Raw genomic sequence first — 21,752 nt, 5'->3', positions numbered from 1 at the left:
CCATAGCTTTTGATGGAAGCTGGCAGAAGAGAGGCCACACATCTCTGAATGGTGTAGTAACAGCTACAAGTGTGGAGACTGGTAAGGTAGTTGATGTGGCAATACTTTCCAAGCATTGCAGATGCAAGGAGAAAATGAAAAATAAATATGAAGAGGAGTGCATGGCAAATTACTATGGGTCAAGTGGTGGTATGGAAGTTGCTGGTGTAAGAAGTATTTATCAACGCTCAGTAAAATGGTACAACATTAGATACATAAATTATCTTGGAGATGGTGACTCAAAGGCTTTCAAAGAAATTGAGGAACTGAGAACCTATGGTAACAATGTGAAAATTTCCAAACTGGAGTGTGTTGGCCATGTTCAGAAAAGGATGGGATCAAGACTTCGATGGCTCAAGGCTAGCATGAAAGGCAAGAAATTGAGCGATGGAAAAACTTTAGAGGGGAAAAATAGACTGACATATGCTACAATAGATCATATTCAGAAGTGCTATGGTCTAGCAATAAGACAGAATACAGCAGATGCAGAATTAATGAGAAGAGCAGTTTGGGCTCTGTTTTTTCATACAGCTTCAAACAATGAGAATCCCCAACATGGGCTATGTCCAAAAGGAGACGATAGAGTTGGTGCAAGTACAACAGAGGCAAGGTAACTAAGAAACAATACAATCACCCTCATCACATGCCACTTGCCATAATGGATGAAATAAAACCAATATTCCGAGACCTCGCAGATATTAGTCTACTAAAGAAATGTCTTCATGGCCGGACTCAAAATCCAAATTAGTGTGTGAACCATGTGATATGGAATAGACTACCTAAAACTGTGTTTGTGGGTATAAACACACTTCACTTTGGCGTTTATGATGCTGTTTCATCATTTAATCAGGGCAATATAACAAAGTGCAAAGTTCTGCAGAAGTTGGGGCTCTGTGTAGGACTACGAACTGCTGCAGCTATGCTTTGTTTGGACAAGGAACGGCTCAGGTCTTCAGATAATGCCATAAAAGTATATTCAAAGTTGGCTAGACAGCATAGCAGAGCCATCAAGAGGAAGCTGTTGGACGATTATGATGATACAAGCTATGGAGCAGGCTTCTACTGAAGTAAAAACATTAAAGCTAATTTCCCGTAACTTTAGTTTTTTTGTGTATAAGGCACATTTTCTCGCCTATTTATAGTAGAAAGATGAAATTTTCTGTAGTTGTTCCTTAAGACCTTCTAATATATCTGAATTAAAATATATGTGGAATTATTTTGTATTAATGGATGTAAATTTTAAAATACTTGTTAAAATGTATAACTTTTTTTATCATTTACAAAAAATAAAATATCTGAAAAACTATACATTATTTTTTCAAAATTAATAATTCAGCATAAAAGCAGAACATATCTCTGCGTTCTGTGAAAAAAATCAAGAGTATCGTCCAAATAACAAATGAGAAAATGTTCCTAACTTTTAGCTCAATTTAACATTGTAAGCATAGGGCGTTCCGTATACCCTTAATACTGTGTTCCACAACTATCTTGCTGCAATATATTGTAGAGCCTGAGATAATATGTGTGTTGGCATACTGTCTTTGGATTTTTGTTCTCACATAGATGGTATACAGATACAATCTTTCATAGTTATTTGTGCAAAATGATGAGGGTTTCCCTTGCATGTTACTGCTTTACTGTTCAGGCGATGTATCAGCATTTGAAGGATGAGTTAATGAAATCAGAGAAATAATCCGTGACTGATGAAATGAGGAACTTGAGTTTGACATAAACCCTTCTGTTCCTGATATAATATGTAGCTGTCTTAGAAGCAGACAAGGTGTTTCCCCATGAGACATAGTTTGTTACTGCCATGTGAAAACCAATTAGTGGACAGTGCTTGTGGTGTATTAATATCAATACAGTAGATTTCAATTTGATCGCTAGATCATAAACATTGTAATACCTATGACTTAATTCTGTTTTGGCTGATAACTTTGGTATGAGGTAAATAATCTGTGATCCCCTAAGTCTTCCCTAAGGTCCCATGACAGGGATTTGTTTTGTTTAGAGAGTGGCTAACTCACCCTATTTGTTGTTTAAGTGGTCAGCGGGTCATGTTTGACTTTGCCTTTTAGGCTTTTATATGTTCATATATTTTAACAGCATGTTTTGTGCAAAAGTGTATCAATAAATGAGAGAAGGTAACCAAGATTTCATAAAAATTTATTTAGTGTATTGCCATAAGATGTTTATTTTTTAAAATCCCATTCATCTCACAGTGGTTCATTGTATTGTGTATTGTGAACAATCTTAATACCAGATTTGGGCTACATGATTCAGATGAGTTCAATAAAATGTCCTTTTCATTAGACTTAACACAAATGTGTTTAAATTTGCAGAAAAAATTAATAAAAAAATCTTGGTAGCTTATAATATTTCTTTCAGTAATGTAAATCTAGAATTTGTGTGTTTCAGGATATTTACAGTTGTAAGGTGTATATCAGTTTTCTTTTACAAATGATTAATATTTTTACAATATTACTTAGAACATTTAATTATGTAGGAAATTATCTATAGTACTGTTTTTCAGGGTTACATGCATTGCTTGTGTTTCATAATAGTTTTCTGGTGCTAATAGCCAATATAATTAAAGAATGGAAAGTGACCTGTGACAAGGCCTTACTTTTATATTTTATTTTACTCAAAGAAATAATTTGATTTATTTTTGTGGTAATAGACTGTACACCTATCTACAATCCTGTGAAGCAAGTTAGTGTATGTTTTGGGATTTGTTAAAGACTGAACATAACCAGTAGCACCATTATCAGTTTGCCAACTCCACTAAAACACAAAAGAAAGAAAAGCAAGGATAAATAGAAAACATTTCTAGTATCACCAATCACTGAATGAATGTTTTTCAACATTTTATTAATTTCAGAAACACTGAGTTCGGGTTAAAGTTAACAATTACAGTTGTTTATTTACAAATGCTCTTGTAATTGGTATGCATCTGACAGCATGCAAGTGTGCCCATATGAAAGTTTCATGGGGGGGGGGGGAGGGGGGGCAGGTTAGAACTCTGGTTAGCATTTTTGATATTTCAGAAGACATAAAAACTTTCATTCTGAACGTGTTAAAAACCTGCATGATATTGACTTTTAAATCATTTTCTTGAAAGAACATCATCTCACTATGCTATATTTGTTTTTTTCCTTTCTCCCCCGTGGACCTACCCCTCGCTCCCGGGGGTGGGTGCTCTTGACAGCATGCACTACCTAATGTGTTCCAAAGTGCCACACATAAAGACTGCATTTGTTCCAGGGCTCTTAATTTGGGTTCTTTTGATATAACAACTGTCTTACTGTATTCATCCTACAATATAGGGTCAAAGTTTGATTATTTATACACTTCCTCCATCTTAGGGAAACGGAACAAATTGGTTGCTTCTTTTTGTATTATATGTAGTTTATGGTGCACCTTAAGGGGCTTATAGAGGCACGATTTAGTTCATGGATGGTTCTTGAGAAAATCTGAAAAACTTAGTTTTTGCATAGGAAATCCAAGACACAGATTTCAAGATAGCTATGCACAGCAAATAGCTGACATTTTTATGATATACTCCTAAGATCTCAATCTTGAACAACCTCAAAAATGTTCTTGATATCTCCATCTGTTTCCAAGACACAGAGGTGCAGAGTTACCCTTCTTGTACATGTCAAATAAACACACAAAACATGAAGTACGGTGAAATATAAATAACAAATAACCACAGAAAAATGCTCAACTTTTAATGGTATATTCTGTAGGCATTTATCTAGAAATGCCGTCTTGCTGTTTTCAAACATATTTATGTGTTATCGAGAAAAACCTCAAAAACCAAGCCACAGATTCCAATACGGCTCTGCAGAGCAAATAGCTGTAATTTTTATGCCGTATTTGTAAGATCCTGGTCTTGAAAAAACTTTAAAATTTTCATGATATCTTTATCCATTTCTGAGATACAGAGGTTCAAATTTGCCCTACTAGTACATGTAAAATATACACATAATATCTGGTTTGAGGCCAAATGTAGTTTGTGAAGTGACATAGCACAGAGAAGTATTTTGTAAAGTGTCTCCATTATTCTCAGAAGGATTGTGGGAATCCCATGTTGTAATACTGAAGAACATGCAAAATTTTATGCACTTAAAATCTGATCTGAGGTGAAATATTTGTTTTGCATCATTTCAGTTTCACATAAGTAAATTACCAAAGTTTTAGTGACCCATAAAGTTCTTTTCATATGATTGATATGCCTTGCTGCAGCAGGGAAAAGAAGGGAACAACTGGAAAAATGCTATCATTGGAGCATGAAAGGCTAATAAACCAGCTGCCTCATTGTACCTTCTTCAGCATCTCTAAAAATGTTCCCAAAAATTTTGGCAAGTGGACGCATTCACACTTCTTTATGCTGAGAGAGAAGGAGACAGTGGCAGTGGGAAAGAGAAGGGAAAATAATAAATACTGGAAGGCAGTAGACAGTGGTTGTGGTATAGAAAGAGCGAAGAAGACAATGGCAATGTGAGAGAAAGAGAGGGGAACAATGGCAGTGAAATCTAGTTGACAGTGACAGAACAGTGCTAACAAAAGAGTGAAGGAGACAATGCCAGTGGTGAGGAATAAAGAGAAGAAGAAAGGGAAAGTGGGTGAGAGCCAATGATAATGAGAGTCATAGTCTGTGACAATGACAACAAGGAAGAAAGAGATTGATAGTGATAAGAGACAGCAGCAGTGGGAAGGAATTAATTAGATCGTAGCAGTAAGAGAGAGCAAGAGGGATACATTGGCAGTGAGAGGAGACAGTAGTAGTGGTAGGACAGAACAAAGGAGACGGTGACTGTGAGACAGGAGTCAGTGACAGTTGGAGAGACAGTAAGAGGCAATAACAATGAGGTGGGCTGAATGAGTGAGTGAGAATGGGCAAGGGGTAGTGGATGGCTATGAGTGACATACAGTGATGTCTAGTGGGTGTGAAAAAATTATAGTTAGGGTATCACGTAGGAGTGAGATGTGAGATCCATGTTAAAAAGAGTGTGGATATGATCCATATAATTTCGAGCGTGCAACTGCATAAATTTGACTTCTTCTTCTTCTAAATTTTATGGATCAGTATTAGCTGCTGCAAAAATATGGAGATGCACAGAGTGTTTACACACCAAAATTTTTGGAAAGTTTTTAAAGTGCTGAGGAAAGTAGAATGAGGCTACTGGAACCACACTTCTCAAGCAGTGTAATTTAAAACAGGAGCATATTAGCCTTTTTTGTGGACCAATTGAAGCATTTTTCCACTGGTTTATAAATACAATAAGTTCAATGGTAGTATTAGAAAATCAGAAAGTAAACTTTATATAGGTGCTACCATTATACCAGATTTCTTTTGAATCATGTAAATGAAACATTGACACTAGAAAGGCTAAAAATACACTTCCCGTATAAATAACATCCCTGTGTGCAGCAGTCTGCTAATGTAAACTAGCAGCCATGGAACCTTAGCATACTTTAGGACCAAAACAGCAAACAGAATTAAGAAACCTGAAAATCTGTTCCATGGATAACACTTCAGTTGACAGCTACATAGAAATTATCAGTTTCATCGGTTAATTTACAATTGTGGGCAGCTGAGTTAGATGTAGCTGATGTATTGCTGTCACCAACATGAATAGAATGATTTGGAATGTTATGTGACAGGGATGTCATCAGAACACATACTAGCTGTCAACATGACAGTGAAGGATAGTTTGAGGAACACTTTATAGACATGAGTGTGCTGGTGTGGCCTGCCTGATCACTTGATATCAATCATACTGAGCGCATCTGAGATACCATAGAGCGGGATATGCACACCAGTGACCCAACTCCAACCAATCTCCATGAGCTTTGTACAGTGGTTGAGCAGTCAGGGCTGGGTGGTTTCCCACTTCTTAACACTTACAGAGCTGATGTAGTTTGTAGTTGCCGTCACCTGCGGTCTTAGTAAAATCAATGTTTTTCTGTAATTTCTTACTACTGTAGAGCTCACTGTTATTGTAATTCCAAAACATTTTTATGTTTATTGGACTTTTTATGTTAAGTACTCAAATTTTGGCCCCAATAATTAAAAATTTGAAGGCACTAATGAAATTTCAAGTCAGTGATATTTATTGCTGGAAAAAAATTGAAAAAGAATTAAAGTACTGTTATATACAATAAAACATGTTGTTATCCTCTAAAAATATTTACAAAATATTTCAAATAAAGAAAAAGAACAATAAGCATAAGTTCAGTATGCAATTTAACATTCATAGTGGACAACAGTGTGATAAACTTTAAAACAGGGGGAGATACACAACCCGACATTACATTCAGTGCACTCATATGAGGTGTCCTTTCTTCCAACCTTCCCTGTTGAACATTTCTCCTTTTTGCTACCCACCACACACCTCCTTTGTTCTTTTTTCTTCCCTTCTGGAATGTTAACATGATAGAGAAGTGTTTTTCTGAGAGTCATGCTAATTTTGATGATCCAGGTGGAAAGATCTCTGTCGAATTCCCAACAGACAACACTAATCCTGCACTTACTTCTTGAATAACCTGAGAGGTGCCAAGTTTTTTTCTTTTTGATTATGTTATGTAGTATGCAAGCATTTGATATTTCCATTATTATGCAATGTACAGCTAGTTTCCTCCACCACTTCACAGTCTTGTGATCCAGAGCCTCATACAATAGTTGTTGGTCAAACCTTTGTTTTTATTATAGTCAATAACTGCTGCAGGTTTCAGTTTCTCTATTGCTCTTCTTGTCCTGACACTCTGCATTGTAGCTGTGTGCTTGTGCTGATCATCCATACATCTCTTTTATCTTTCCAGCACAAGGCGAGCACATTCCCTTTCTGACAGAAGACCTGCTCTTTTTTCAGCTTTGCATCTTTTAGCGGTTTTGGAAGTCCTTTCCTGTTTTTAATCACTGTCCCAACAAGACCAGTATTATCGTCAGAGAATTCTTCAGCTAATTGAACACTTGCATAGAAACGATCAATGTACACAGTGTGCCCTTTACCCAGAAGCTTATTGGTCAAACACTTCACGACACTAGAAACACTGCTGTCTACTGTCTCATCTCTTCCATGGTATACCTTAAAATTCCAGATATATCCTGTTCTGGATTCAGCCAAAATGTACAGCTTCATAGCATATTTGTCTGGTTTATTGGCCATATGAACCTTGAAGCACACTCTTCTCCGTAGGTACAGATTCCTTCATCAACTGTTTCTGTTTCCTCTGGATAATAAATATTTTGGAAATTATCTCAATGAATTGAGGAGAGGTCTAACTTTGTAAAGTGCATCAAAACCGGTTTCACCTTTCTTTTTAGCCTTTGTGTTATCATTGAGGTGAAACGTAGATAAAATGTTTATAAATCTATCTCTTGACAAAACACTGGGACAAAATTTATGGCTGACGACAGGATCAGTACTCCAGTGGCTTTTCATGTTTGGCCTGTCACTAACTGCCATACGCAGCAAAATAGCAAAGAATTTTTTCATATATGCAATTGTTACAGTTTTCCACTGTTTGAACCTAGAATTAGGCAGAAGATCGTTGTCAGACCACAGCTTAGTAAGCTTTTGCCTGGCATAACAATTTGTCTGTTCTTTCATCTTTGTTATGAGAGTATTGTCGAAGAAATAGAATAATATATCTAAAGGATCACTTGATTCATCAATAGATACATTCTGTACCAATCCGTGAGGTCCTGTGTATACAGCTACATCAGGAGTTTTGTCAACATCTGTCCAGTCACCATCAAAGTCACTTCTGCTTCTTTTTCTACTTTGAGTATTCGTAGATGTAGAAGGCAAAACATGATCTGATTCCAGAATGAGTTTGGAAGGTAGGAGACGAGGTACTGGCAGAATTGAAGCTGTGAGGATGGGTCGTGAGTTCTACATCTACATCTGCATCCATACACCGCAAGCCACCTGACGGTGTGTGGCGGAGGCTACCTTTAGTACCTCTATTGGTTCTCCCTTCTGTTCCAGTCTCGTATTGTTCGTGGAAAGAAGGATTGTCGGTATGCTTCTGTGTGGGCTCTAATCTCTCTGATTTTATCCTCGTGGTCTCTTCGCGAGATATACGTAGGAGGGAGCAATATACTGCTCGACTCTTCGGTGAAGATATGTTCTCGAAACTTCAACAAAAGCCCGTACCGAGCTCCTGGGCGTCTCTCCTGCAGAGTATTCCACTGGAGTTTATCTATCATCTCCGTAACACTTTCTCGATTACTAAATGATCCTGTAACGAAGCACGCTGCTCTCCGTTGGATCTTCTCTATCTCTTCTGTCAACCCTATCTGGTACAGATCCCACACTGCTGAGCAGTATTCAAGCAGTGGGCGAACAAGCATACTGTAACCTACTTCCTTTGTTTTCGGATTGCATTTCCTTAGGATTCCTCCAATGAATCTCAGTCTGGCATCTGCTTTACCAACGATCAACTTTACATGATCATTCCATTTTAAATCACTCCTAATGCGTACTTCCAGATAATTTATAGAATTGACTGCTTCCAGTTGCTGACCTGCTATTTTGTAGCTAAATGATAAGGGATCTATCTTTCTATGTATTCGCAGCACATTACACTTGTCTACATTGAGATTCAATTGCCATTCCCTGCACCACACGTCAATTCGCTGCAGATCCTCCTGCATTTCAGTACAATTTTCCATTGTGACAACCTCTTGATATACCACAGCATCATCCGCAAAAAGCCTCAGTGAACTTCCGATGTCATCCACAAGGTCATTTATGTATATTGTGAATAGCAACGGTCCTATGACACTCCCCTGTAGCACACCTGAAATCATTCTCACTTCGGAAGACTTCTCTCCATTGAGAATGACATGCTGTGTTCTGTTATCTAGGAACTCTTCAATCCAATCACACAATTGGTCTGATAGTCCATATGCTCTTACTTTGTTCATTAAACGACTGTGGGGAACTGTATCGAACGCCTTGCGGAAGTCAAGAAACGCGGCATCTACCTGTGAACCCTTGTCTATGGCCCTCTGAGTCTCGTGGACGAAAGCGTGAGCTGGGTTTCACACGACCGTCTTTTTCGAAACCCATGCTGATTCCTACAGAGTAGATTTCTAGTCTCCAGAAAAGTCATTATACTCGAACATAATACGTGTTCCAAAATTCTACAACTGATCGACATCTACATTTATACTCCGCAAGCCACCCAACGGTGTGTGGCGGAGGGCACTTTACGTGCCACTGTCATTACCTCCCTTTTCTGTTCCAGTCGCGTATGGTTCGTGGGAAGAACGACTGTCTGAAAGCCTCTGTGCGCGCTCGAATCTCTCTCATTTTACATTCATGATCTCCTCAGGAGGTATAAGTAGGAAGAAGCAATATATTTGATACCTCATCCAGAAATGCAACCTCTCGAAACCTGGCGAGCAAGCTACACTGCGAAGCAGAGCGCCTCTCTTGCAGAGTCTGCCACTTGAGTTTGCTAAACACCTCCGTAACGCTAACACGGTTACCAAATAACCCTGTGACGAAACGCGCCGCTCTTCTTTGGATCTTCTCTATTTCCTCCGTCAACCCGATCTGGTACAGATCCCACACTGATGAGTAGTAATCAAGTATATGTCGAACGAGTGTTTTGTAAGCCACCTCCTTTGTTGATGGACTACATTTTCTAAGCACTCTCCCAATGAATCTCAACCTGGTACCCGCCTTACCAACAATTAATTTTATATGATCATTCCACTTCAAATCGTTCCGCACGCATACTCCCAGATATTTTACAGAAGTAACTGCTACTAGTGTTTCTTCCGCTATCATATAATCATACAATAAAGGATCCTTCTTTCTATGTATTCGCAATACATTACATTTGTCTATGTTAAGGGTCAGTTGCCACTCCCTGCACCAAGTGCCTATCCGCTGCAGATCTTCCTGCATTTCGCTACAATTTTCTAATGCTGCAACTTCTCTGTATACTACAGCATCATCCGCGAAAAGCCGCATGGAACTTCTGACACTATCTACTAGGTCCTTTATATATATTGTGAAAACAATGGTCCCATAACACTCCCCTGTGGCACGCCAGAGGTTACTTGAACGTCTGTAGATGTCTCTCCATTGATAACAACATGCTGTGTTCTGTTTGCTAAAAACTCTTCAATCCAGCCACACAGCTGGTCTGATATTCCATAGGCTCTTACTTTGTTTATCAAGTGACAGTGCGGAACTGTATCGAACGCCTTCCGGAAGTCAAGGAAAATAGCATCTACCTGGGAGCCTGTATCTAATATTTTCTGGGTCTCATGAACAAATAAAGCGAGTTGGGTCTCACACGATCGCTGTTTCCGGAATCCATGTTGATTCCTACAGAGTAGACTGGGTTTCCAAAAACGAGATGATACGCGAGCAAAAAACATGTTCTGAAATTCTACAACAGATCGATGTCAGAGATATAGGTCTATAGTTTTGCGCATCTGCTCTACAACCCTTCTTGAAGACTGGGACTACCTGTGCTCTTTTCCAATCATTTGGAACCTTCCGTTCCTCTAGAGACTTGCGGTACACGGCTGTTAGAAGGGGGGCAAGTTCTTTCGCGTACTCTGTGTAGAATCGAATTGGTATCCCGTCAGGTCCAGTGGACTTTCCTCTGGTGAGTGATTCCAGTTGCTTTTCTATTCCTTGGACACTTATTTCGATTTCAGCCATTTTTTCGTTTGTGCGAGGATTTGGACAAGAAACTGCAGTGCGCTCTTCCTCTATAGAACAGCTTTAGAAAAAGGTGTTTAGTATTTCAGCTTTACGCGTGTCATCCTCTGTTTCAGTGCCATCATCATCCCGGAGTGTCTGGATATGCTGTTTCGAGCCACTTACTGATTTAACGTAAGACCAGAACTTCCTAGGATTTTCTGTCAAGTCGGTACATAGAATTTTACTTTCGAATTCACTGAACGCTTCACGCATAGCCCTCCTTACGCTAACTTTGACATTGTTTAGCTTCTGTTTGTCTGAGAGGTTTTGGCTGTGTTTACACTTGGAGTGAAGCTCTCTTTGCTTTCGCAGTAGTTTCCTAACTTTGTTGTTGAACCACGGCGGGTTTTTCCCGTCCCTCACAGTTTTACCCGGCACGTACCTGTCTAAAACTCATTTTACGATTGCCTTGAACTTTTTCCATAAACACTCAACATTGTCAGTGTCAGAACAGAAATTTTCGTTTTGATCTGTTAGGTAGTCTGAAATCTGCCTTCTATTACTCTTGCTAAACATATAAGCCTTCCTCCCTTTTTTTATATTCCTATTAACTTCCATATTCAGGGGTGCTGCAACGGCCTTGTGATCACTGATTCCCTGTTCTGAACTTACAGAGTCGAAAAGTTCGGGTCTGTTTGTTATCAGTAGGTCCAAGATATTATCTCCACGAGTCGGTTCTCTGTTTAATTGCTCGAGGTAATTTTCGGATAGTGCCCTCAGTATAATGACACTCAATGCTCTGTCCCTACCACCTGTCCTAAACATCTGAGTGTCCCAGTCTATATCTGGTAAATTGAAATCTCCACCTAAGACTATAACATGCTGAGAAAATTTATGTGAAATGTATTCCAAATTTTCTCTCAGTTGCTCTGCCACTAATGCTACTGAGTTGGGAGGTCGGTAAAAGGAGCCAACTATTAACCTAGCTCGGTTGTTGAGTGTAACCTCCACCCATAATAATTTACAGGAACTATCCACTTCTTCTTCACTACAGGATAAACTACTACTAACAGCGACAAATACGCCACCACCGGTTGCAAGCAATCTATCCTTTCTAAACACCGTCTGTGCCTTTGTAAAAATTTCGGCAGAATTTATCTCTGGCTTCAGCCAGCTTTCTGTACCTATAACAATTTCAGCTTCGGTGCTTTCTATCAGCGCTTGAAGTTCCGGTACTTTACCAATGCAGCTTTGACAGTTTACAATTACAATACCGATTGCTGCTTGGTCCCCGCATGTCCTGACTTTGCCCCGCACCCTTTGAGGCTGTTGCCCTTTCTGTACTTGCCCGAGGCCATCTAACCTAAAAAACCGCCCCGTCCACGCCACACAACCCCTGCTACCCATGTAGCCGCTTGCTGCGTGTAGTGGACTCCTGACCTATCCAGTGGAACCCGAAACCCCACCACCCTATGGCACAAGTCTCTATCCCCCTGTCATAGCCAGGGTAGCTCGGTTTTGGTAGAGCATTTGCCTGTGAAAGGCAAAGGTCCCGAGTTCGAGTCTCAGTCTGGCACAGAGTTGTAATCTGGGCAGGAAATTTCATGATCTGATTCATTTCCTGAAGTACCTGCAGGAGCATAATTCATAAGATAAAATTATGGGGAGCTAACAAGAAACAACATTCGCGCCAACTAATTCTGAAACAAATCTTGACTTACCCCTATTTTCAGAAGATGTATAATCCGATCGTCATCAGACAGCCCTATTTCACCATCTGAAGACTCGTCATGGACTTCATAAATCATTTGCTCCATACATTTATCCTGTTCACTGCACATATCAAAAAGAAAATCGACACGAAAACACTCAAAATGAATGAAACTGAGAGTATGCCAACACTAGACAGTGTCTTCGAAGTAAACTACAATAACAAAGTCTTTTGTAAACACAAATTATTCCACCGAGTTTGCTGCTGCCATTTAGCACTCACGGTTGAAAGTACAAAGCCTGCAGACCACTCAGACTTTCCGGGAGTCATAAATATAGTTTGACTCCACAGAGAAACATTGCAACTGCCGAGACATAATATTATGTCAGCCACACAATTCTGTTTCCTCCTGAAGATGTAATATCATGTCGGCCGCACGCTAAGTGTTAAGCTGTCCCTTGGAGTGTGTGAGATGAGGTGCTGCTACCATTGTCAGAGACGTTACTGTATGCTACTAGGTAGGTATCTGTTTAATTCAGTGGCTTTTGAGTATTTTTCTTCGTGTACATGTTGTGTGAGAACTTTAATGCTCCCTTGTGGAAAATACAGATCCTATGTCGTTTGGACTGATTGAATCTATGAGTCAATCAGCATTAAATATACATGTTAACTCAGGATGGACTAATGACAATATTATGAAAAGGAAAGATTGCTGTTCACCACATAGAGAAGATGTCGAGTCACAAACAGATACAACAAAAAGGCTGTGAAACAAATGAGATTTTGGTCAAAAGCCCTTCTTCTAAAATAGACAACTTGCACACATTTTCATGAGCACAATTCACTGCACACAGCCACTGTCTCTGCCCACAGGCCTCAGTGACCAGAAACAATGGTCACGTATGTGTGAGTTGTGCTTGTGTGAATATGTGCGTACTGTCCACTTTAGGAGAAGGCCTTTTGGCCGAAAGCTCACACGTCTACCAGTCTTTCTATTGTGTGTGTCTGCAACTCAACATTCCTCTGCATCGTGAGTAGCAACCTGTCCTTTCCATAATATAACTTTGATGTTTTCATTTTCTTCTGTGTGCCTTGTTCTAATCCCGTACTAGATACTGAACCAATAGTACTACTACAAAATCATTAGTGTGTCTGAAATTCAATTGAATCTATGTGCCAGCTGAACCATGATCTTGCATCTTTTATAAGTAATTATTTTTGTGACTTGTTTCAGAAATTGAAAATCGTTGGCAGGATGATGGCACAAAAGGATTACCAAAAGGGGTTATTGATAGCTTGCAGAAAGTAACACCTCCAAATGGCCTTCTGTCATTTGAAAGATTCTGTGCAGGTTTAAAAATTTGTCTACTTAGGAATCAAGTTGAGAGTACGAGGATACAAATGAACAAGCAGATCACATCTGAAGTTCCTATTTCATCACAACCTGTAAGACCACCATCAGCACCATTGTTGGATAATGAATCATCACCAAAAGCTCACTGGCCTACAACCAATACTGCAACTGTTCGTCCCAATGTTATGCCTCAACAAAGAACGTTAAGTATGCCACAGCTAATAGTCGAAAGGAAAGACACTGTTCAGACGGAGGTCAGTGAGTTTCATAACTATAACAGTGATGCAAAGCTTACCATTCCAAATGTAAAACCTAGTACTGCTCTGTATGCTCCACCGAAACCACCTCGAACAGCAGCTGGTTTAGAAAGAACTATGCTTACCACAAATACAGATAGAAATGGTGCCTCTGAAAGGAATTTAGATAAGGCTGAAATCAGGACTGCATTGCAGAACTGGCAAATGGGTCTAATGATGAATGAACATGAATTTGGAAAATCGTCTAATGATAAAAAATTTGGATATCCAGTTTCAGAGCAACGCTCAACAGTACGCGGAGGACGTAGTTCTGGGGATGGAAAGCCTTCAGGTAAATTAAATTATTCCTTCAATAGAATGATTATAGCACAAACATGATTATTATTCATTGACTATTTTTGTTCCAGGGCAGCCTGAACAGCCAAACGTCCCTCACAAAAAAACAAGTGTACGGAGAAGGGAGCCAAGACGTCATACTTTGCAGAATGGCATTGATTATAATATGGTGAATAGTTATTATTATTATTATTATTTCTTTCTTTTCTCAGACGTTATGTCTGGTCAAAAATGGAAAGTGACGCAGACCTTGATCATGCGTGACTTCCTTTTAACTGTACTGTATATGTTATATTGCATTTAGGAACTTTCGGGTAATTGAACATGTATCAATAATTACAGATTTCTGTAGTTGTATATATAAGTTTGGATGTAGCTGCATTGCATTGATGTACTGGTGGATATTATGTGGTATGACTCCTGTAGTTGATAGTATAATTGGTATAATGTTAACTTTATCCTGATGCCACATGTCCTTGACTTCCTCAGCCAGTTGGATGTATTTTTCAATTTTTTCTCCTGTTTTCTTTTGTATATTTGTTGTATTGGGTATGGATATTTCGATTAGTTGTGTTAATTTCTTCTTTTTATTGGTGAGTATGATGTCAGGTTTGTTATGTGGTGTTGTTTTATCTGTTATAATGGTTCTGTTCCAGTATAATTTGTATTCATCATTCTCCAGTACATTTTGTGGTGCACACTTGTATGTGGGAACGTGTTGTTTTATAAGTTTATGTTGTAAGGCAAGCTGTTGTTGTATTATTTTTGCTACATTGTCATGTCTTCTGGGGTATTCTGTATTTGCTAGTATTGTACACCCGCTTGTGATGTGATCTACTGTTTCTATTTGTTGTTTGCAAAGTCTGCATTTATCTGTTGTGGTATTGGGATCTTTAATAATATGCTTGCTGTAATATCTGGTGTTTATTGTTTGATCCTGTATTGCAATCATGAATCCTTCCGTCTCACTGTATATATTGCCTTTTCTTAGCCATGTGTTGGATGCGTCTTGATCGATGTGTGGCTGTGTTAGACGACACGGGTGCTTGTCACGTAGTGTTTTCTTTTTCCAATTTACTTTCTTCGTATCTGTTGATGTTATGTGATCTAAAGGGTTGTAGAAGTGGTTATTAAATTGCAGTGGTGTAGCCGATGTATTTATATGAGTGATTGCTTTGTGTATTTTGCTAGTTTCTGCTCGTTCTAGAAAGAATTTTCTTAAATTGTCTACCTGTCCAAAAAGTAGTGATATTAATATAATAGAGGGAAACATTCCACGTGGGAAAAATATATCCAAAAACAAAGATGATGTGACTTACCAAACGAAAGCGCTGGCAGGTCGATAGACACAAACCAACACAAACATACACACAAAATTCAAGCTTTCGCAACAAACTGTTGCCTCATCAGGAAAGAGAGAAGGAGAGGGAAAGACGAAAGGATGTGGGTTTTAAGGGAGAGGGTAAGGAGTCATTCCAATCCCGGGAGCGGAAAGACTTACCTTAGGGGGAAAAAAGGACGGGTATACACTCGCGTGCACACACACACACACACATATCCATCCACACATATACAGACACAAGCAGACATATTTAAAGACAAAGAGTTTGGGCAGAGATGTCAGTCGAGGCGGAAGTGCAGAGGCAAAGATGTTGTTGAATGACAGGTGAGGTATGAGTGGCGGCAACTTGAAATTAGCGGAGATTGAGGCCTGGTGGGTAACGGGAAGAGAGGATATACCTCTCTCCCAATCCGAAACCTCTGTCCTATCCAAAGGCCTCACATTCAGCCCCACTCCCAGATTCAACCAAACAGCCCTCGTCAAAGATCTACTGTCCTACTCTCGTACTCTCTGCTGGAAATATCATTTTGCCACGAAGAAAAATGATCCTAATCCTACTCCCAATGATCCATCTCCCCAGGACACTATCCAAATTGAACCCTGCCTGGAACAGTTCCATCCTCCATCGCAGTGAGACCGACCTCCTCTTCCTCAAAACCACCCTCTCCAAACCTTCCAGGAATTTCTCACTTCCAGCCTTGCCTCTCAATCCTTCTTGAAAAACCTTAATCCTACTCCCAACATCACCACTGCTGAATCCCAGGCTATCCGTGATCTGAAGGCTGACCGATCCATCGTCATTCTTCCGGCGGACAAGGGTTCCACGACCGTGGTACTTGATCGTCGGGAGTATGTGGCTGAGGGACTGCGTCAGCTTTCAGACAACACCACATACAAAGTTTGCCAAGGTAATCCCATTCCCGATGTCCAGGTGGAGCTTCAAGGAATCCTCAGAACCTTAGGCCCCCTGCAAAACCTTTCACCTGACTCCATCAACCTCCTGACCCCACCGACACCCCGCACCCCTACCTTCTACCTTCTTCCTAAAATTCACAAACCCATTCATCCCGGCCGCTCCATTGTACCTGGTTACCAAGCCCCCACAGAACGTATCTCTGCCTACGTAGATCAACACCTTCAACCCATTACATGCAGTCTCCCATCCTTCATCAAAGACACCAACCACTTTCTCGAACGCCTGGAATCCTTACCCAATCTGTTACGCCCGGAAACCATCCTTGTAACCATTGATGCCACTTCCTTATACACAAATATTCCGCACGTCCAGGGCCTCGCTGCGATGGAGCATTTCCTTTCACGCCGATCACCTGCCACCCTACCTAAAACCTCTTTCCTCATTAGCCAGCTTCATCCTGACCCACAACCTCTTCACTTTTGAAGGCCAGACATACCAACAATTAAAGGGAACAGCCATGGGTACAAGGATGGCCCCCTCGTACGCCAATCTATTCATGGGTCGCCTAGAGGAAGCCTTCTTGGTTACCCAGGCCTGCCAACCCAAAGTTTGGTACAGATTTATTGATGACATCTTCATGATCTGGACTCACAGTGAAGAAGAACTCCAGAATTTCCTCTGCAACCTCAACTCCTTTGGTTCCATCAGATTCACCTGGTCCTACTCCAAATCCCATGCCACTTTCCTTGACGTTGACCTCCATCTGTCCAATGGCCAGCTTCACACGTCCGTCTACATCAAACCCACCAACAAGCAACAGTACCTGCATTATGACAGCTGCCACCCATTCCACATCAAACGGTCCCTTCCCTACAGCCTAGGTCTTCGTGGCAAACGAATCTGCTCCAGTCCGGAATCCCTGAACCATTACACCAACAACCTGACAACAGCTTTCGCATCCCGTAACTACCCTCCCGACCTGGTACAGAAGCAAATAACCAGAGCCACTTCCTCATCCCCTCAAACCCAGAACCTCCCACAGAAGAACTACAAAAGTGCCCCACTTGTGACAGGATACTTTCCGGGACTGGACCAGACTCTGAATGTGGCTCTCCAGCAGGGATACGACTTCCTCAAATCCTGCCCTGAAATGAGATCCATCCTTCATGAAATCCTCCCCACTCCACCAAGAGTGTCTTTCCGCCGTCCACCTAACCTTCGTAACCTGTTAGTTCATCCCTATGAAATCCCCAAACCACCTTCCCTACCCTCTGGCTCCTACCCTTGTAACCGCCCCCGGTGTAAAACCTGTCCCATGCACCCTCCCACCACCACCTACTCCAGTCCTGTAACCCGGAAGGTGTACACGATCAAAGGCAGAGTCACGTGTGAAAGCACCCACGTGATTTACCAACTGACCTGCCTACACTGTGATGCATTCTATGTGGGAATGACCAGCAACAAACTGTCCATTCGCATGAATGGACACAGGCAGACAGTGTTTGTTGGTAATGAGGATCACCCTGTGGCTAAACATGCCTTGGTGCACGGCCAGCAAATCTTGGCACAATGTTACACCGTCTGGGTTATCTGGATACTTCCCACCAACACCAACCTATCCGAACTCCGGAGATGGGAACTTGCTCTTCAATATATCCTCTCTTCCCGTTACCCACCAGGACTCAATCTCCACTAATTTCAAGTTGCCGCCACTCATACCTCACCTGTCATTCAACAACATCTTTGCCTCTGCACTTCCGCCTCGACTGACATCTCTGCCCAAACTCTTTGCCTTTAAATATGTCTGCTTGTGTCTGTATATGTGTGGATGGATATGTGTGTGTGTGCGAGTGTATACCTGTCCTTTTTTCCCCCTAAGGTAAGTCTTTCCGCTCCCGGGATTGGAATGACTCCTTACCCTCTCCCTTAAAACCCACATCCTTTCGTCTTTCCCTCTCCTTCCCTCTTTCCTGATGAGGCAACAGTTTGTTGCGAAAGCTTGAATTTTGTGTGTATGTTTGTGTTTTTTTGTGTGTCTATCGACCTGCCAGCGCTATCGTTTGGTAAGTCACATCATCTTTGTTTTTGGATATGTCCATAAAGTAGGTTTTTTATCTCGATAAATCCTCTTCCTCCTTCCTTTCTGCTTAATGTGAATCTTTCAGTTGCTGAATGTATGTGATGTATTCTATATTTGTGGCATTGTGATCGTGTAAGTGTATTGAGTGCTTCTAGGTCTGTGTTACTCCATTTCACTACTCCAAATGAGTAGGTCAATAATGGTATAGCGTAAGTATTTATAGCTTTTGTCTTGTTTCTTGCTGCCAATTCTGTTTTCAGTATTTTTGTTAGTCTCTGTATATATTTTTCTTTTAGTTCTTCTTTAATATTTGTATTATCTATTCCTATTTTTTGTCTGTATCGTAGATGTTTATAGGCATCTGTTTTTTCCATCGCTTCTATGCAGTCGCTGTGGTTATCCAATATGTAATCTTCTTGTTTAGTGTGTTTTCCCTTGACTATGCTATTTTCTTACATTTGTCTGTTCCAATAGCCATATTTATAACATTGCTGAATACTTCTGTTACCTTTAGTAATTGGTTGAGTTGTTGCTTTGTTGCTGCCAGTAGTTTTAGATCATCCATGTATAGCAAATGTGTGATTTTGTGTGGGTATGTTCCAGTAATATTGTATCCATAATTTGTATTATTTAGTATGTTGGATAGTGGGTTCAGAGCAAGGCAGAACCAGAAAGGACTTAATGAGTCTCCTTGGTATATTCCACGCTTAATCTGTATTGGCTGTGATGTGATATTATTTGAATTTGTTTGGATATTACGTGTGGTTTTCCAATTTTTCATTACTATGTTTAGGAGCTGTATCAATTTAGGATCTACTTTGTATATTTCCAATATTTGTAGTAACCACGAGTGGGGTACACTATCAAAAGCTTTTAGGTAATCAATGTATGCGTACTGTAGCGACCTTTGTTTAGTTTTAGCTTGATATGTCACCTCTGCATCTATTATCAGTTGCTCTTTACATCCTCTTGCTCCTTAGGGGGAAAAAAGGATGGGTATACACTTGCGCACACACACACAAATCTATCCGCACATACACAGACACGGATGGATATGTGTGTGTGTGTGTGTGCGAGTGTATACCCATCCTTTTTTCCCCCTAAGGTAAGTCTTTCCGCTCCCGGGATTGGAATGACTCCTTACCCTCTCCCTTAAAACCCACATCCTTTCGTCTTTCCCTCTCCTTCCCTCTTTCCTGACGAAGCAACCGTTGGTTGCGAAAGCTAGAATTTCGTGTGTATGTTTGTGTTTGTTTGTGTTTCTATCGACCTGCCAGCACTTTCGTTCGGTAAGTCACATCACCTTTGTTTTTAGATATGTTAAATAATTTAGTTAGATGTGAATGTGTTGAGGTGAACTTCTTTAGCCAGAAATTTGCTATTTTGTCTTTTCCAGGGGCTTTCCAATTGTGAGTAGAATTAATTGCTTGGGAGACTTCATGTTGCAAAATTATCACTTCAGGCATTTGTGGTATCATCTTGTATGTATCTGTTTCTGCTTGTATCCACCATGCATGCCTGTTATGTTGTACCGGGTTTGACCATATGTTGATCCAGAAGTGTTCCATGTCTGTTATGTTTGGTGGATTGTCTATTTTAATGTGTGTGTTATCTATTCTCTGGTAAAATTTCTTTTGGTTTGTGTTGAATGTTTGGTTTTGTTTCCTTCTATTTTCACTTTTTTTGTATCTTCTAAGTCGTTTGGCCAATGCTTGTAATTTCTGCTTCTTTTCATCAAATTGCTCTATCGCTTCTTGTTGTGAGATTTTACCTAACCTTTTTCGTTTTTTTCTGACATATCATTTCTTATAAATTGTGTTAGCTGTCCGATGTCTTTTCTCAGTTTTTCTATTCTGATCTGTAGCCTGTGTTGCCATGTTGGTTTTGTGGGTTTCTTCTGTGTGTTGGTTGGTTCTGATCTCTGCCTAGTGTGTGTATTTAGTGTAGTGAGTGCTCCTATATAAACCAGTAATTGTAACTCTTCCATAGTTGTGTTTTCATTTATTTTGTTGTGTATGATTGTGTTGATAGTTTTTATTGTTGTTTCGACTTGTGGGTTATTTGGTGATCTATGCAAGAATGGTCTGATGTCTGTATATGTGTCTATGTATTCTATATATGAACCATGGACCTTGCCGTTGGTGGGGAGGCTTGCGTGCCTCAGCGATACAGATGGCCGTACCGTAGGTGCAACCACAACGGAGGGGTATCTGTTGAGAGGCCAGACAAACATGTGGTTGCTGAAGAGGGGCAGCAGCCTTTTCAGTAGTTGCAGGGGCAACAGTCTGGATGATTGACTGATCTGGCCTTGTAACATTAACCAAAACGGCCTTGCTGTGCTGGTACTGCGAACGGCTGAAAGCAAGGGTAAACTACAGCCGTAATTTTTCCCGAGGACATGCAGCCTTACTGTATGATTAAATGATGATGGCGTCCTATTGGGTAAAATATTCCGGAGGTAAAATAGTCCCCCATTCGGATCTCCGGGCGGGGACTACTCAAGAGGACATTGTTATCAGGAGAAAGAAAACACATTCTACAGATCAGAGCGTGGAATGTCAGATCCCTTAATCGGGCAGGTAGGTTAGAAAATTTAAAAAGGGAAATGGATAGGTTAAAGTTAGATATAGTGGGAATTAGTGAAATTCGGTGGCAGGAGGAACAAGACTTTTGGTCAGGTGATTACAGGGTTATAAATACAAAATCAAATATGGGTAATGCAGGAGTAGGTTTAATAATGAATAAAAAAATAGGAGTGCGGGTTAGCTACTACAAACAGCATAGTGAACGCATTATTGTGGCCAAGATAGACACAAAGCCAATGCCTACTACAGTAGTACAAGTTTATATGCCAACTAGCTCTGCAGATGATGAAGAAATTGATGAAATGTATGATGAGATAAAAGAAATTATTCAGGTAGTGAAGGGAGACGAACATTTAATAGTCATGGGTGACTGGAATTCGTCAGTAGGAAAAGGGAGAGAAGGAAACATAGTAGGTGAATATGGATTGGGGGGAAGAAATGAAAGAGGAA

General features: G+C 40.3%; 1 protein-coding gene across 2 annotated transcripts in view; it reads left to right on the top strand.

Moving 5' to 3' along the window:
* The window catches only part of LOC126259884 (suppressor APC domain-containing protein 2), a 154,826-nt gene that overhangs the window by 18,500 nt on the left and 114,574 nt on the right, over positions 1–21,752 (top strand). For both annotated transcript variants that reach the window (XM_049956955.1, XM_049956956.1), the window contains exons 3-4: positions 13,667–14,374; positions 14,451–14,548. In XM_049956955.1, the coding sequence (XP_049812912.1) occupies positions 13,667–14,374; positions 14,451–14,548 (806 nt within the window). The remainder of the gene's footprint in view (positions 1–13,666; positions 14,375–14,450; positions 14,549–21,752) is intronic.

Source organism: Schistocerca nitens, chromosome 5, assembly GCF_023898315.1.
Source record: "Schistocerca nitens isolate TAMUIC-IGC-003100 chromosome 5, iqSchNite1.1, whole genome shotgun sequence".
NCBI lineage: Eukaryota > Metazoa > Arthropoda > Insecta > Orthoptera > Acrididae > Schistocerca > Schistocerca nitens.
This window is presented reverse-complemented; position numbering and strand designations above follow the sequence as displayed.